Genomic DNA, 15,536 nt, shown 5'->3' with positions numbered 1-15,536 from the left:
TGAAGAGCAAAGATGGCTCCTTGGGGACTAAGGTGCCCCCCACACAAGCCATGGTATTTTCAGTCGCCTCATATGCATGTGAGAGCTAGACAATGAAGAAGGAAACCAAAGAGGAGTTGGTGCTTCTGAGTTGTGGTGCTGACTACGAATGCTAAAAGTACCGTGGACTGCTAAAAGAACTAACAAATCTGTCCTGGAAGTGCAGCTGGAATGCTCCTTGGAAGCAAGAGTGACCAGTCTTCGCCTCACCTACTTTGGTCGTGTAAGAAGGAACCATTCCCTGGAAAAGGATGTCATGCTTGGTAAGGTGGAGGGTCGACGAAAGAGGGGAAGGTCCTCAATGAGATGGATTGACACAGTGCCTGCGATGATGGGCTCAAGTATAGCAAGGGTCGTGGAGCTGGCGCGGGACCAGGCAGTGCTTCGTTCTGCTGTGCATGGGGTCGCTATGAGTTGGAGATGACTCAACAGCACCTAACAACAACTTGGTCATAGGTCATAGGTTAGGTTATGTGTTTATTGAGTATCATTTCCTTTTAAGCTCTCACCAGGAGCACATTACCCATATTAAAAGATGCTCTGTGGGGTTCAAGTCTCCAACAGTCAGAAATCATTTATCTTATGAATTCAGTTGCCATTTCTCAGAGCTCTCTTATGGAGGAGAGTTACGGAGTTGCATTTTCGTAAACTTAAGCCTAATAACCATTCTTCCAGGCGCCTTGAAAGACAGGCCTGATGATCTGCTTCTGAAGGGGCACAGCCTTGAGAGTCCTGTGGGGTCGTTCTGCTCTGCACACATGGGTCGCTGTGAGTTGGAATAGACTCTATGGCAACTAATAACAGCAGCATTTTACAAAATTGCATCTTGGTGCCGAATTTGCTTGGACTCTGGTATCTGAAGAAGGAACCTACCCAAAGCTGTAGGAGAAAAGGAGTCTGGGGAGTGAGTGGGGACTCATTGCTTAGAGGCCACAGAGCTTCTGTCAAGGCTGATGGGAAACAGGACTGGATAGGGGTGATGGTTGCTCAGCGTGATGCGTGTAAGCAACATCACTGAACTGCACACTGAAAGGTGGCTCGGGTGCGAGGTGCTGGCCCAGTGTGTGCACAGTGGGGCTCTTTCTTCGTTATCTGTGCCCAAGTTCTCACACTTCAAGGAGCCCTGGCGGCTCAGTGGTCAATACTTGGCTGCTAACTGAAAGGTCCATGGTTCGAACCCACCCAGGGGCCCTGTGGGAGAAAGATACGGCACTGCTTCCATAACGATTGTTGTTGCTGTTGTTACGTGCTGTCGAGTCAGTTCTGACTCATAGTGGCCCCATGTGCAACAGAACAAAACCCTGCCCAGTCCGGCACCACCCTCCCAGGTGTTGCTGTGTGTGGGCCCATTGTTGCCGCCACCGTGTCAGTCCGTCTTGTTGAGGGTTCCTCCTCTTTTTTGCTGACGCTGTGAGGCAGTTCTGCTCCGTCCTGTAGTGTTGCCTGTGAGTTGAAATCAGCTTGACTGACAGCAATGGGATTTTTTTTTTTTTTTTAACACTCTGCCTCTTATCTTACAGGTCAACTCGTGAACACTGTCATCGTGAAACACAGGTCCCAACACCAGTATTCTTCCATTTTGGAGGCCAACCTCACCATCCACAGCATTGCCACCAGTGCGTGCCTGGTTTGTGGGTAGCTCTAGAAAGCCTTACCCCTGGCTTGTTGGCCTTTGACCTGCACGGTCCAACTGGGCCAGGAGACCAACAAACCAGCCAATGGAACAAAACACAAGTCAACACAGTAACTACTGTGATGAATTTGGGGCACATCCTACCAGCTGGTAGTAAGACTCACACACATGTATTAATATGGACCTGCTGAAAGGGTCAAGTCATCTGAAGGGTTCCTTTGTTTCTTTTTCCCTTCCCTTCCTTTCCCTCTTCTCCTTCCCTCTCTCTCTCCACTTTCCCTCCCTCCTCCTTCCCTCCCCTCCCTCCTCCCTCCTTCCTCTCTCCTCCCTCTCCCCTCCCTCCTCCTCTCCCCTCCACCCTCTCCCTCCCTCCTCCCTTTCTTCTCTCCCTCCTTTCTTCCTTCATCCGTGGAATCATAACTCTGTGTGATTCTTTCTACAACATGCTTTTCCACCGCCTGTCATAGTCCTGAGATGGATCCTTTGAACTCCCACCAGCAATGTGGAGGCACCTGCGGGCCCCGAAGCAATCACGCCATCACTGGAGGTTCTGCCCACAACTCTTTGAGGAGAAGCACTGCCCTGTATCAGGGCTCAGCAGACCACAGCCTGTGGCCTTGATGCAGCCCACTGCCTGTTTTTCTAAACAAAGTTTTATTTACCGCCACGCCCAGTGGCTTATGTGCTGCCTGTGGCTGCTTTCATGGAGTTGCGTGGTTGCAACACAAAACCCCACAAAACTGAAAATACTTACCCTCTGGCCCTTCACAGGAGAAGAGTGCTAACCCCTGGTCAGTATGATGGGATGGGAGTAATTTCTGTTTTAATTGTTGTTGTTGTTAGTCTTCATTTAATCTAAGAAGTATCACATTTAAACAATTTATATCACATAACGTATGATTAAAATTGCTAATAAACATTACTAGATTCTGTATGGTCCACCATGGTCAGCGGTCCATGGGGAGAGACAACACCATGGGTTACTGCACTGCGGACACCAACCCCAGTGACAGCACTGATGGCGACCCCATGTGTTTCAGAGCAGAATTGTGCTTCCTGGGGTTTTCAATGTCAGCTTATTTTAACTCTTCTATCTTTTTCTGTATCATTTGACTTTTCTACATGAACTCTTGTTACTGATCCAATCAGAAAATGGCAGGAAATGAATCAGTAGAATTGTGTGCGAGAAATTTAGAGCCAGTGGAGGCACATGGATATGAAACAGACCTTTTCACTGTTGTTATTGTCAGGTGCCCTCGACCCCACGGACAGCAGCATGAAACCCCGCCCGGTCCTGCCCCCGCCTCCCCGTCATTGCTGGGTGTGAGCCCGTTGTTGCAGCCGCTGTGTCAGTCCATCTCGTGGACGGACGGTCTTCCCCTTACTCACTGACCCTCCACTCGACCAGGCATGATGTGAAGAAGGATCAGTAACCGTGGAGACAAGTGTGATTCCCTGTTTCTCTTGTTCCTTTTCCTAGATGACAATGAGCTGGCCGTTTTAGTGAAGCCCGATCTTGTGTACTACGGCAGTTTGGGAGTGCTATCAAGTTACATCATCCAAGTAGGTAACAATCAAAGGAGGACCGTAACCCAGTTGGTAATGTCCCTGTTCTGGAACTTCCTGTCCTTCTGAAGTCTGGAGACCACTCTGGTTACTAAAACAGTAACAACAAGGGCAGATAGACATACTGAGCACTTAAAACGTGGTAAGCTCCTTCTGTGTCCTACCTTGTTGAATGCCCACCACAGTCTGACGACCACCATCCGTCAGTTAGTGTAGCAGCTGGCGTGTTGCTGTGAGACTGGAAGCTATGCCTCTGGTAGTTCCCATGCCAGCAGGGTCACTCACGGAAGACAGGTTTCAACAGAGCTTCCAGACTGAGACAGACTGAGAAAAAAGGCACAGAAATCAGCCGCGAAAAACCTGATGGATCACCACATCGTCCAACTCGTTTGCTTCAGACGTAGAAGGAAAAATGGCCAGAGGAGGGCATCGTGATTGTGAAGTCGAGGGCCAGGAGGGGCGAGGGCAACCCTCAATGAGATGGGTGGGCACGAGAGCCACAACAGTGGGCTGGAACTTGCTGGTGAAGGGGTGACGCAGGACTGGACGACACATGGTTCCATTGTACAGAAGGTTGCCGTGAGTGGAAGGCGACTCAGTGCCAGCTGCTCTACCTGTCTGTGTCACTAGTGTGTGCTCCAGGCCACCGAACTCGTCAGTGGCTGAGTGAGAGCGGTCTCCCAGGTCTTCTGCCTCCTGTTTTGGTGTTTTTCCCACTAGATCCACAGCCACTCTGCTTCTGAAAAGTCGCCTGGCAGTGGGCTGTGGAGGCGATGAGTGCTGTCAAGTCGGCCCACACTCACGGCAACCCCATGCATGATGGAATAAGACATTACCCGGTCCCAAGCCATTCTGACCGTCAGTTGCAGGCTGGACCATTGTGATCCAAAGGACTCTCACTGGCTGATTTTCAGAAGTTGGTCACCAGGCCTTTCCTCCTTGTCCATCTCAGTCTGCACATGCCCCTGAAGCCTGTTGAGCATCACAGCAACATGCAAGCCTCCACTGATGGACGGATGGATGGTGGCTGTGTGTGAGATGCATCGGCCGGGAAAGGATAGGGAAGTTGGCCGCAGGCCGCAGAGAACTGTCTCTTTGAAGCCTTAACCCTGACACGCTGATGCGTGTTTTCTGGGGAGAGGCTCCGTAGTCTTCACCAGACTGTCCAAAGACACCCAGGACCTGCAAACAAGTTTTTGGCTGCCGTGGAGTCAATTCCAACTCACAGCGACCCCATAGGACAGAAAACTGCTCCTGTAGAGTTTCCTAGGCTGGATGTAGGCTTTTGACTGCTAACCAGAAGGCTGGCGGTTCAAACCCACCAGCCACTCCTCAGAAGGAAGACTGGGCAACCTACTTCTGTAGAGATACTGCCTTGGAAACCTAAGGAGGAGTCACTATGAGTTGAATCGGCTCAACGGCAGTGCGTTTGGTTTGGTTGAAGCTTTTTGCCAGGTCACCCACCCTCTCATGAAGCTGCTAGGTGGGTTCAAACCTCCCACCTTTTGCTTAGCAGCCAAGTGTTTAACTGTTGTGCCACGAGGGCTCCTGGCAACCAAGTTAAGACCTATTTACCCAGCCTCCTGCCTAAAGCAAGTATGCTGTGTCTCCCCTAGTGATAGAACCACCCAGGGATGAAGGAAGCTGTGGTTAATTCACAACTGCCCCCTTCGAGAAAGATCTTCTTTAAAATTTGAAAAATGAGATAAAATTGGAATGCTCAACAAGAATTAGAATGACTTGATCTCAGCGAATCGATCATTTTTCTCTTAGCTTTCCAAGGACGACGTTTGGTCCCAAGAGGCAGCTCCGATGTTCACCCACCCGGGTGTCCTGGAAATCCTAATCCCGGTGCCTGACTTGCATTTTCCAGCCTTTGACTTCCTCAAGTGCTATATGAATGTGCAGGAGGTTCTCCTGCATCCCTACCTCCAAATCCAAGGTTGCAAAGTAAGTGGTTTCCACAATTTAGATACCCTCTCAAGGTACTCTTTTTTCCCTTCCATATATATAGATAGATAGATAGATAGAACTAGTTTTACTGAAGTAAAAGTTTACCATCTGAACATGCTTTACGTGTGCAGTTCAGTGACCTGGAGGACGTCCGTCGTGGTGTGCCCGCACCAGGACTCTCCGACTTGCTATTATTCTACACCCTTCACAGAAACCCAGTGCCATCAAGCAACATCGCTTCCTTCCTCTCTGCCTCCCTCCTCTCACCTCTGGAAGCCACCGATAAACTCTAGTCTCTAAGCATTTGCCAATTCTAGCTATTTCATATAAGTGGGATCATACAGTATTTGTCCTTTTGGGACTGACTGTTTACACTCAGCATGATGTTTTCAAGGTTCATCCATGTGGTAGCGTGTATCAGGACGTCATTTCTCTTTCTGATGGATGGGCCACTTTGTGTTTCTGCATCATCTGTTGATGGACATTTCAGTTGTGTTTACCTTTTGGCTATTGTGAATAGCACAGCAATGAACATTGAGGTATTTTTGTGCAAATAACACACTGCACATATTTTGCTGACTGTATGTGCCCTCTCCCCTGGAGGTATTTTCATAAGCAGGCTATACGGATTCTTTTTTCACCTGTTGCTGTGAGCTTATGTAAACACCGCATGGTGGGAGGGATTGGCAAACAAACATAGAAGGCTTGCTTGTTTGTGTAAAAAACATGCACAAGCTTCTTTTTGCACTGCTGCTTTCCACTGTTTTGGGAATATGTCTAGGAAAGAAGAGAAGACCACAATAGATGTCAGAAGAGACTCTGAAACTTGCTCTTGAATGGAGAGTAGCTAAAGTGAATGGAGGGAGCTCTGGTGGCATAGTGCCTAAGGCATTTGACTGTTAATCAGAAGGCTGGTGGTTCAAACCCACCAGCCACTCCTCGAAAGGAAGATTGGACAATCTACTTCTGTAGTGATACTGCCTCGGAAACCCAAGGAGGGGTCGCTATGAGTCGGGTCCAACTCGATGGCACATAACAACAACAAAGTGAATGGAAGAAACGATAAAGTAAAAAAGTAGAACAGAAGATTCCAAAGGACAGCTAGAGAAGACAAAGCAAAGAATTATAATGAAATGGGTAAAGACCTGGAAGTAGTAAGCCGAAAGGGAAGAACACACTTGGCATTTCCCAAGCTGAAAAAACTGAAGGAAAAATTCAAGCCTCAAGTTCCAACACTGAAGGATTCTACGCTCAAAATGAGGAGCTCTGGTGGTGCTGTGGTTAAAGCATTAGGCTGCTAACCAAAAGGTCAGTGGTTCAAATCCACCAGCTGCTCTGCAGGAGAAAGATGAGGCAGTCTGCTTCTTTAAAGATTTGTAGCCTTGGAAACCATATGGACAGTTCTACTCTGTCCTCTAATTCACTCTGTCTGCATTGTGAGTTGGAGTCGACTCAACTTGAGTTTAGTTTATGGGCAAAATATTGAATGACACAGGGAGTATACAAAGAAGATGATAGGAATACACAGTCATTGTACAAAAAGAATTGATATGCATTCAACGATTTCAAGAGGTAGCATATAACCAAGAACCAATGGTATTGAAGGAAGAAGTCCAAGCTACACTGAAGGCACTGGTGGAAAACAAGGTTCCGGGAATTGACAGGATACACATTGAGATGTTTCAACAAATGAATGCCATGCTGGAGGAGTTTACTCATCTATGCCAAGAAATTTAGAAGACAGCTACCTGGCCAACTGACCGGAAGAGATCCATATTTGTGCTCATTCCAAAGGCGATCAAACAGAATGTGGGAATTAATATTGTTAATACCACACACAAGTAAAATTTTGCTGGAAATAATTAAAAAATAGTTGCAGCAGTAAATTGACAGGGAACTGCCAGAAACCAAGCCAGATTCGGAAGAGGACATGGAACATGGGATGTCACTGCTGATGTTAGATGGGTCTTGGCTGAAAGGAGAGAATACCAGAAAGATGTTTACTTGTGTTTTATTGACTATGCAAAGGAATTCTACTGTGTGGATCATAACAAATTATGGATAATGTTGCAAAGAATGGGAATTCCAGAACACTTAATTGTCCTCATAAGGAATCTGTATATAAACTAGGAGTCTGTTGTTCGAACAGAATAAGGGGCTACTGCATGGTTTAAAGTCATATCCTTTCACTGTACTTATTCAATCTGCATGCTGAACAAATAATCTGAGAAGCCGGACTATATGAAGAAAATGTGGCATGAGGATCGGAGGAAGACTCCTTAACAACTTGCAACATGCAGATGACACAATCTTGCTTGCTAAAAGTGAAGATGACTTGAAGCCCTTACTAGGTCAAAGACTATAGCTTTCCCATATGGATTACACCTCAACATGAAGAAAACAAAATCCTCACAACTAGACCAATAAGCAACTTCAGCATAAATGGAGAAAACGTTGAGTTGTTAGGGACTTCATTTTACTTTGATCCACAATCAAATCCCATCAAGCATCAAGCAGCAATCAAGAAATCAAACGATGTATCACATTGGGCTGATCTGCGGCAAAAGACCTCTTTAAAGTGTTAGAAAAAAACAAGCAAAAAGATATCACTTTGAAGGCTAAGATGTGCCTGACCCAAGCCATGGTATTTTCAGTCACCTCATATGTATGTGAAAGCTGGACAGTGAATAAGGAAGACCAAAGAAGAGTTGGTGCCTTTGAATTGTGGTGTTGGTGAAGAATATTGACTATACCATGCATGGACTGCTAAAAGAATAAATCTATCTTGGGAGATTTTAATTTTCTTTATGTTGAGATGTAATCCATGCTGCAGCCTATAATCATTAATCTTCATTAGTAAGTGTTTCAAGTCATCCTCACTTTCAGCAAGTAAAGTTGTGTCGTCAGCATATCGCAGGTTGTTAATGAGCCTTCCTCCAATCCTGATGCCACATTCTTCTTCATATAATTGAGCTTCTCAGATTATGTGCTCAGCATACAGATTGAGTAAGTATGGTAAAAGGATACAACCCTGATGCACCCCCTTCTTGATTTTAAACCATGCACTGTCCCCTTATTCTATCCCAACGACAGCCTCCTGGTCTATGTACAGGTTCCTCATGAGCACAATAAAGTACTCATGGAATCCCCATTCTTCTCAATGTTATCCATAATTTGTTATGATCCACACAATTGAATGCTTTTGCCTAGTCAACAAAACACAAGTAAACATCTTTCTGGTATTCTTTGCTTTGAACCAAGATCCATCTAACATCAGCAGTGATATCCCTCGTTCCATGTCCAGCTTGCGTTTCTGGAATTTCACTGTCAGTATACTGCCGCAACCATTTTTTAATTATCTTCCGCAAGATTTTACTTGCATGTGATACTAATCTTATTGTTCAATAATTTCCAAATTCTGTGGGAGCACCTTTCTTTAGAATAGGTACAAATATGTATCTTTTCCAGTCAGTTGGCCAGGTATCTGTCTTCCAAATCTCTTGGCATAGATGAATGAATGCTGAAAATACTCACAACTGGACCAATAAGCAACACCAAAATAAATGAAGAAAAGATTGAAGTTGTTAAAGATTTCATATTACTTGGTTCCACAGTCAACACCAACAGAAGCAGCAGTCAAGACAACAGACAACGCACTGCACTGGGCAAATCAGCTGCAAAAGACCTCTTTAAAGTGCTGAAGAGTAAAGATGTCTCCTTGAAGACTAAGGTGTGTCTAACCCAGGCCACGGTATTTTCAGTTGCTTCATATGCATGTGAGAGCTGGACAATGAACAAGGAACACCAAAGAAGAGTTGATGCTTTTGAGTTGTGGTGTTGGTGAAGAATACTGAAAGTACTATGGACTGCCAGAAGAATGAACAAATCTGTCCTGGAAGAAGTGCAGCCAGAATGTTCCTTGGAGGTGAGAATGGCCAGACTTGGTCTTACCTACTTCGGTCATTCGGAATGGACAAGGGTATCGTGCTTGGTAAAGTGGAGGGTCAATGAAAAAGGGGAAGACCCTCAATGAGCTGGATTGACACAGTGGCTGCAAATATGGGTTCAGGTATATCTAGGACTGTGAGCCTGGCACAGTACTGGGCAGTATTTTGTTCTGTTGTACGTGGGGTTGCTGTGAGTCAGAGCCAACTCGCTGGCATCTAACAACAACAACAACAGTCTTCAAAGAAATACAACCAGAATGCTCCTTAGAAGCAAGATGGTGACATGTCATTTAATGTACTTTGGGCATGTTATCAAGAGGGACCAGTCCCTGGAGAAGGACATCCTAGTTGGTAAAGTAGAGGATCAGTGAACATGAGGAAGACCCTCAATAAGATGAACTAACACAGTGGCTGCAACAAGCTGAAGCATAGCCATGATTTTAAGGATGGCATGGGACCAGGCACTGCTTCATTCTATTGTACACAGATGCAGTGTAGTGTGGCTTTTCTAGCCATAGTCTTCGTGAACTCCATGGTGGAATTTGCCATGAGCAACTAAGTAGCTCCTGATTGTTAAAGTTATCCACCTGGGTATTTCTGTTGAGCTCACCATGAAGCAATTTTCTGGGAAGTTCACACTCTCTCAGGTGTGTGGAATTCTGGTGTTGGGATTGATTGGTTTTTCCACTCTGCCAGGCTTAAAGTGAGCCTTCCTAGAGGCAGGGAGGAGGAATATCTCTCACTGCCGGCTGAGGGACACACTGCTGAGAGAGAGACACTTGCTGAAAGAGAGAGACATGAGAGACACGTGGTGCTGAGAGAGAGATGTGAGAGACTCACACTGCTGAGAGAGAGATGTGCTACTGAGAGAGACTGCTGGCTGCTGAGTGAGATGGCCAGCTCCAGGAGACTGAGCGTGCTCCTGAACTTGAATTGTAGCCCATTTCTTCCCTAATAAACCCCATAATCTGCGAGTTCTGTGTGGCCACTGTAGTGAATTATCAAACCCAGCAGAGAGGTGTAGATGCCACAGGAGGAACAGTTGGTGACAGGGTTGGTGAAAGGGCTGGAGGGATGCAGCATGTCTGACCTCACAGGAATAGGCCTTGGTTGCTGATTGTGATCCTGTCTTCCTCTTGTGTGGTTAGAGCAGGTCAGAAGATGCCACCTTCTTGCCTTCTTGGCAATAAGGTTGCTGTGAATCAGAACCAACTTGATGGCAACTAACAACAACCACACCCTAGGAGTGGGGTTGCTGGGCCACATGGTAGTTATATGTTTAAATTTACTGTTTTTGTTGTTGTTGTTAAGAGTACTTTTGTAGCCAGTAACCACACATGAAGAAAACTTCATGGAGCAGCTCTCATGTGCTAACCGAATGATTGGCACTTTGAACCTCCCCCCCACCCCCCAGCAGCTCCTTGGAAAAAAGACCTGGCCATCTGTTCCTATAAAGATTATAGCCATGAAAACCTTTGGGACAGTTCTTTTCTGACGCTTGGGGTTGCTATGATTTGGAATCGACTTGACAGCGTCTGACAACAACCATCACCACCACCACCCATGGGAGATTCAATAGGGATGCCAGGTAAACTACAGGATGCCACTTCGACAGATGAGTGGATAAACAAAATGTGGTCCATCCATACGGTGGAATCTTTATGTAGCCACAAAAGGGCATGAAGTCCTGATACATGCAATGACATGCAGAGTGAGAGAAGCCAGGCATAAAGGACATACAGTGTCTGAGTCCACTTGAGTGTAATCTCTAAATGAGGCAAATGCATGGAGACAGAAAGCAGTCAGAGGCGAGGAGGAGCTGGGGGAAGGGAAGTGGGAGCTATTACTCCTGAGTACAGTTTCTCTCTGTGATGAAGAAAGTGTGGAAATAGATAGTGGTAATGGTTGTACACCATGGGGAAGGTAATGACTGTCACTGAGTTATACACTTAAAAATAGTTGAAAATGGCAACTTTATGTTATATTTTACCACAATAAAATGATACATATCTGTATATATGATGCCTAGTTAAATTAGAATTTCAGATAAATAATTAATACTTATTATTACAAGTGTCACATGCAATATCTTGGACACACTGTATTTTTATTTGCTAAATCTGACAGCCGTAAACTCCAAGCCACCAGCAGCCTCAAAGGATCCCTTTCTCACCTCGCATGCCTTCGTGCCTCTTATTTTAAAAAGAAATAAAAGAATTGCGACAAGTGTCACACAAAATAGGATGTATATACTGGGGGACACCAGACTCAATTGGCACAACAAAATATGTAAAAATCTTATTCCTCATCCTACATTGGTGAGTAGCGACTGGGGTCTTAAAAGCTTTCAAGTGGCCATCTAAGACACAGCTAATGGTTTCCTATCATCGGAAACAAAGAAGAGTTCAAAAAAACAAGGATATTTGGAAGCAATCAGCCCTATTACATGATGGACCTTGAGACCAGAAGAACCAGATGGTGCCCGGCTACCAATGCCAACCACTCAGGAAAGGATCAAAACTGGAGATCCTGGATAGGGTGGGAGGAAAAATGTGGAACAAAATCCAGAAGCACAATAATGACCAGAATTGCTGGTCGGCGAATCCTCTGGGCCTCATATCCTCACACCACAGTGTTCTGGGGAGAGAGACAATCTCTTGTGATAGGCCCTGCAGAAGCCCAGAGAAGTTCCACCAAATGCCTCTCATATCTCATTGGCTCTGAGAGGATGAAATGGCCATTCTGGAGCCAATCTCCATGGCTGCAAATAAGCCAAATAGGACCCACAACTTGAGGTAAGAGCGGAGTCAATCCTGCTAGGCCACATGCCAAAGGATGAGCAAAGAGGGTAGTTTCCCAACGGATACTCTGGATACTGTCAGGAATGATGGCTTAGTTATCTGTTGCTGTTGTTGTTGTTATGTGCCATCGAGTCGGACCCAACTCATAGCGACCCCTCCTTGGGTTTCTGAGGCGGTATCACTACAAAAGTAGATTGCCCCACCTTCCTTCCAAGGAGTGGCTGGTGGGTTTGAACCGCCAGCCTTCTGGTTAGCAGTCAAGTGCCTTAGGCACTATGCTATCAGAGCTCCTATGCTGCTATAACAGAAACACCACACATGAGTGGCTTTAACACACAGAAATGTATTTTCTCAAAGTTTAGGAGACTGCTGTATTCGTTAGGTGCCATTGAGTTGGTTCCAACTCACAGTGACCCCATGTACAACAGAATGAAACACTGCCTGGTCCTGTGCCATCCTCACAATTGTTGCTATGCTTGTGCCCATGATTGCAGCCACTGTGTTGATCCATCTCATTGAGGGTCTTCCCCATTTTTGCTGACCCTCCACTTTACCAAGCAGGATGCTCTTCACCAGGAACTGGTCCCTCCTGATCACATGACCAAAGTATGTGAGATGAAGTATCACCATCCTCCCTTCTAAGGTGCATCCTCTCTCTACTTCTTCCAACACAGATTTGTTCATTCTGCTGGCAGTCCATGGATTACCAACCTCATAATTTGAAGGCATCAGTTCTTCTTTGGTCTTCCTTATTCATTGTCTAGTTTTTGTATACATATGAGGTGATTGAAAATACCATGGCTTGGGTCAGGTGAACCTTTGTCCTCAAAGTGGCATCTTAGTTAGAAGACCAGAAGTCTGAATTCATGGCACCAGCTCTAGAGGAAAGCTCCTTCTCTGTCGGCTTCTGCTCCTTGGCTCCTTGGTGATCTTCACATGGTATGGCATCTATCTTTCCCTATCTCTGCTTGCTTTCCCTGCTCTTTCATACAGTAAAACCTGAGAAAGCTAGAATTTGTGTAAGGTAAAACCCTGTCTGAGAAGAAAACAAATTTTTCCACTAAAACGAACAATGGAAAAGTAGTAAGACTGCACCCTGTCAGAAGAGGGAATTTTGTGGAACCCAGAAAAAGAAGGCAGATCCCTTGAGCTCCAGCTCTCCTAGGCTTCACTGTATCTCCAAAGGTTGCAAGCAGCCATCCAAGAAGCAACTATTGGTCTCTCCTCGTCTGGAACAAAGAAGAGTGATGAAAATCAAAGATGGATGGAAAGAATTAGTCCATAGGACTAATGGACCATGAGAACCTCAGCTGTATGACCCTGAGACCAGAAGAACTAGATGGTGCCCAGCTACCAATGCCAACCACGCAGAAAGGGATCAAAGCTGGAGATCCTGGATAGAGAGGGAGAAGAAATGTGCAACAACAACAACAACAAAAGAACACATTAAAAAGACCAGGATTAGTGGTCAGACAGAGACTAGTTAAACCCCCAAGACTATGGCCCTTAGTCACCCTTTGAGCCTGGAATTGAACTCACTCCTGTGACTTAGCTCCCAACCAAACAATAGATAGGCCTACAAGGTGACATCTACACTAGGGAGATGCATTCCTTAGAATAATCAACCCTAGGAGATCAGAAGGGCAGCATTTGCATAGGGAGAAAGGTAAGGAGGCAAGAATGCATAGGTGGGAAGGACACAGGGAAAGCATGACCACAGGTAGAAAGTGGGAAGAGAGCTGTTACATTGTGGGGATTGTAATCAATGTCAGAAAACAAAATGTATATGAACTGTTAAACGTAAAACAAATCTACTTTGTAAAATTTCACCCAAATCACAATAGTTGTATTAAAGAAAAAAAAAGACAGCATTGACTGAAGATAAACCTTACACTAATCCTACCTCATTAGCAGAACAGAGACAATCCTTTCCCAAATGGGATTATAACCACAGGCATAGCGGTGAGGATTGAAAACACATATTTTTGAGGGGCACACAATTCAATCTAACAAATGGATTAGTGGATATAGGCTTTGAGTGTCAATGGCTGCAAAAAAGAAAGTCAAGAAAGGAAGGTGGCTGGGTGGGGTGTGCATTTGACCCCTTGAGAAAAGATCACAGTCCCCTTGAGTCTTTACAACACTGTCAAGACCTGAGTGTGACCCAGCCTTCCATCTGCTAGAAGTGTGGAAGACACGGGACCGTGTTCTGCTGCACCGGAAGTTTTCCAAACAGGGGCCAACTTGACAAGTCAAATGACCTAAGGTCTTCAAAGAGAAATTGAAAGATAAAGAAAGCAATTGGCAGGAGGGAAAGGAACCTCGAGATGAAAAGAAATTTAAGACTTATGATTTTTTGAGAATGGACAAGACTAAATAATACTGTCTTGATATGTGCACTTGGGTGCGAACGCTATGGAGAAACACAAGGAAGCGACGGCTGTAAGAATCAGGGGCTGGGTGCTTCTGGTGGCAGGGAGGGGCTGTGGTGGGGCGGGCCTGCAGGGTCTCCTGTGGATGCGGAGTCCAGCAGAAAGGACAACCTAGCGAGTAAAAAGGGAAAGAACCAATAAGACTGGACGTTTCCAGCCCTGGGCACCGCCTCAAACTTCTCACTTACCTGTCTTTTTCTTGGGAACAGGGGATTGACTTTCTGCATTTCTCACCAGGTAGAACTTCTCCAGGGGTATTTTCAAAAGAGTGTACTTACCCTTGATATGAACAGTGACTTGCAGTTGAGAGCTGTGATGATACCCCAGCTGCACAAGTCACCAATTCCACTCGTGAGTATGTCTTTTTATTTTGTTGCGTTTTGGTAAGAAATACATAACAGAATACCTTACCCTCATATTCTTTCTCTATGTATTCACCTATTCTGTTTAAGTGTGTGAACTATTCACAGTGCAGTGCAGTTGTCACCCTTTCCAAAACCCTTCCATCACCCCAAACAGAAATTCTGTGCCCTCCTTCGCACCGCCCCTTTGTTGTTAGTTCCTGTGGAGCTGGCTCCAGCTCAACTCACGGTGACCCCATGTACAACAGAATCCCACGCAGAACAGAACCCTGTGTGGAACTGAACTCTATGAACAACGGAAAGGAACAGTCCCAGTCCTGCGTCATCCTCACGGGCAAAGCTACGCCTAAGCCCATCGTTACAGCCACTGTGTCAGTCATTGAGGGCCTTCCTCTCTTTCCCTGACCCTCCACCCAGCATGGTAACCATCTCTAGAGATCGGGCCCTCTGACAACATGACCAAAGTGTAAGACAAAGTCTGGCCGTTCTTGTTTCTAAGGAGCATTCTGGCTTCACTTTTTTTTTTTTTTTTTTTAATTTATTGTTATTTGGGTGAAAATTTACAGAGCAAATACACTTTCCATACAACAGTTCACATATGCTTTGTCTCACAACACTGACCACAATTTACCACAATCCAACATCTCCCCTCCTACTACCTCCTGATAGTTACCTCTTCCCTGTGTCCATCCCTCCATGCACTCCTTCCCCCTGAGCTGTCTCCCTGTGCATAAGCAGCCCTTCTTTCTCCCATGATTGTTTTCTCCAAGGAGTGTATCTACCTCAGGTAAATGTTCAACTCA

At 45.6% G+C, this 15,536-nt stretch overlaps 1 protein-coding gene across 1 annotated transcript in view; it reads left to right on the top strand.

Annotated features, from left to right (window-relative positions):
- The window catches only part of CATSPERD (cation channel sperm associated auxiliary subunit delta), a 141,432-nt gene that overhangs the window by 81,163 nt on the left and 44,733 nt on the right, over nt 1–15,536 (top strand). Inside the window, exons 7-10 of the mRNA XM_007954494.1 lie at nt 1,560–1,655; nt 3,153–3,235; nt 5,012–5,188; nt 14,609–14,722. Of these exons, the coding sequence (XP_007952685.1) occupies nt 1,560–1,655; nt 3,153–3,235; nt 5,012–5,188; nt 14,609–14,722 (470 nt within the window). The remainder of the gene's footprint in view (nt 1–1,559; nt 1,656–3,152; nt 3,236–5,011; nt 5,189–14,608; nt 14,723–15,536) is intronic.

Source organism: Orycteropus afer, unplaced genomic scaffold, assembly GCF_000298275.1.
Source record: "Orycteropus afer afer isolate SDZICR_OR568_19922 unplaced genomic scaffold, OryAfe1.0 scaffold00461, whole genome shotgun sequence".
NCBI classification, from domain to species: Eukaryota; Metazoa; Chordata; class Mammalia; order Tubulidentata; family Orycteropodidae; genus Orycteropus; species Orycteropus afer.
This window is presented reverse-complemented; position numbering and strand designations above follow the sequence as displayed.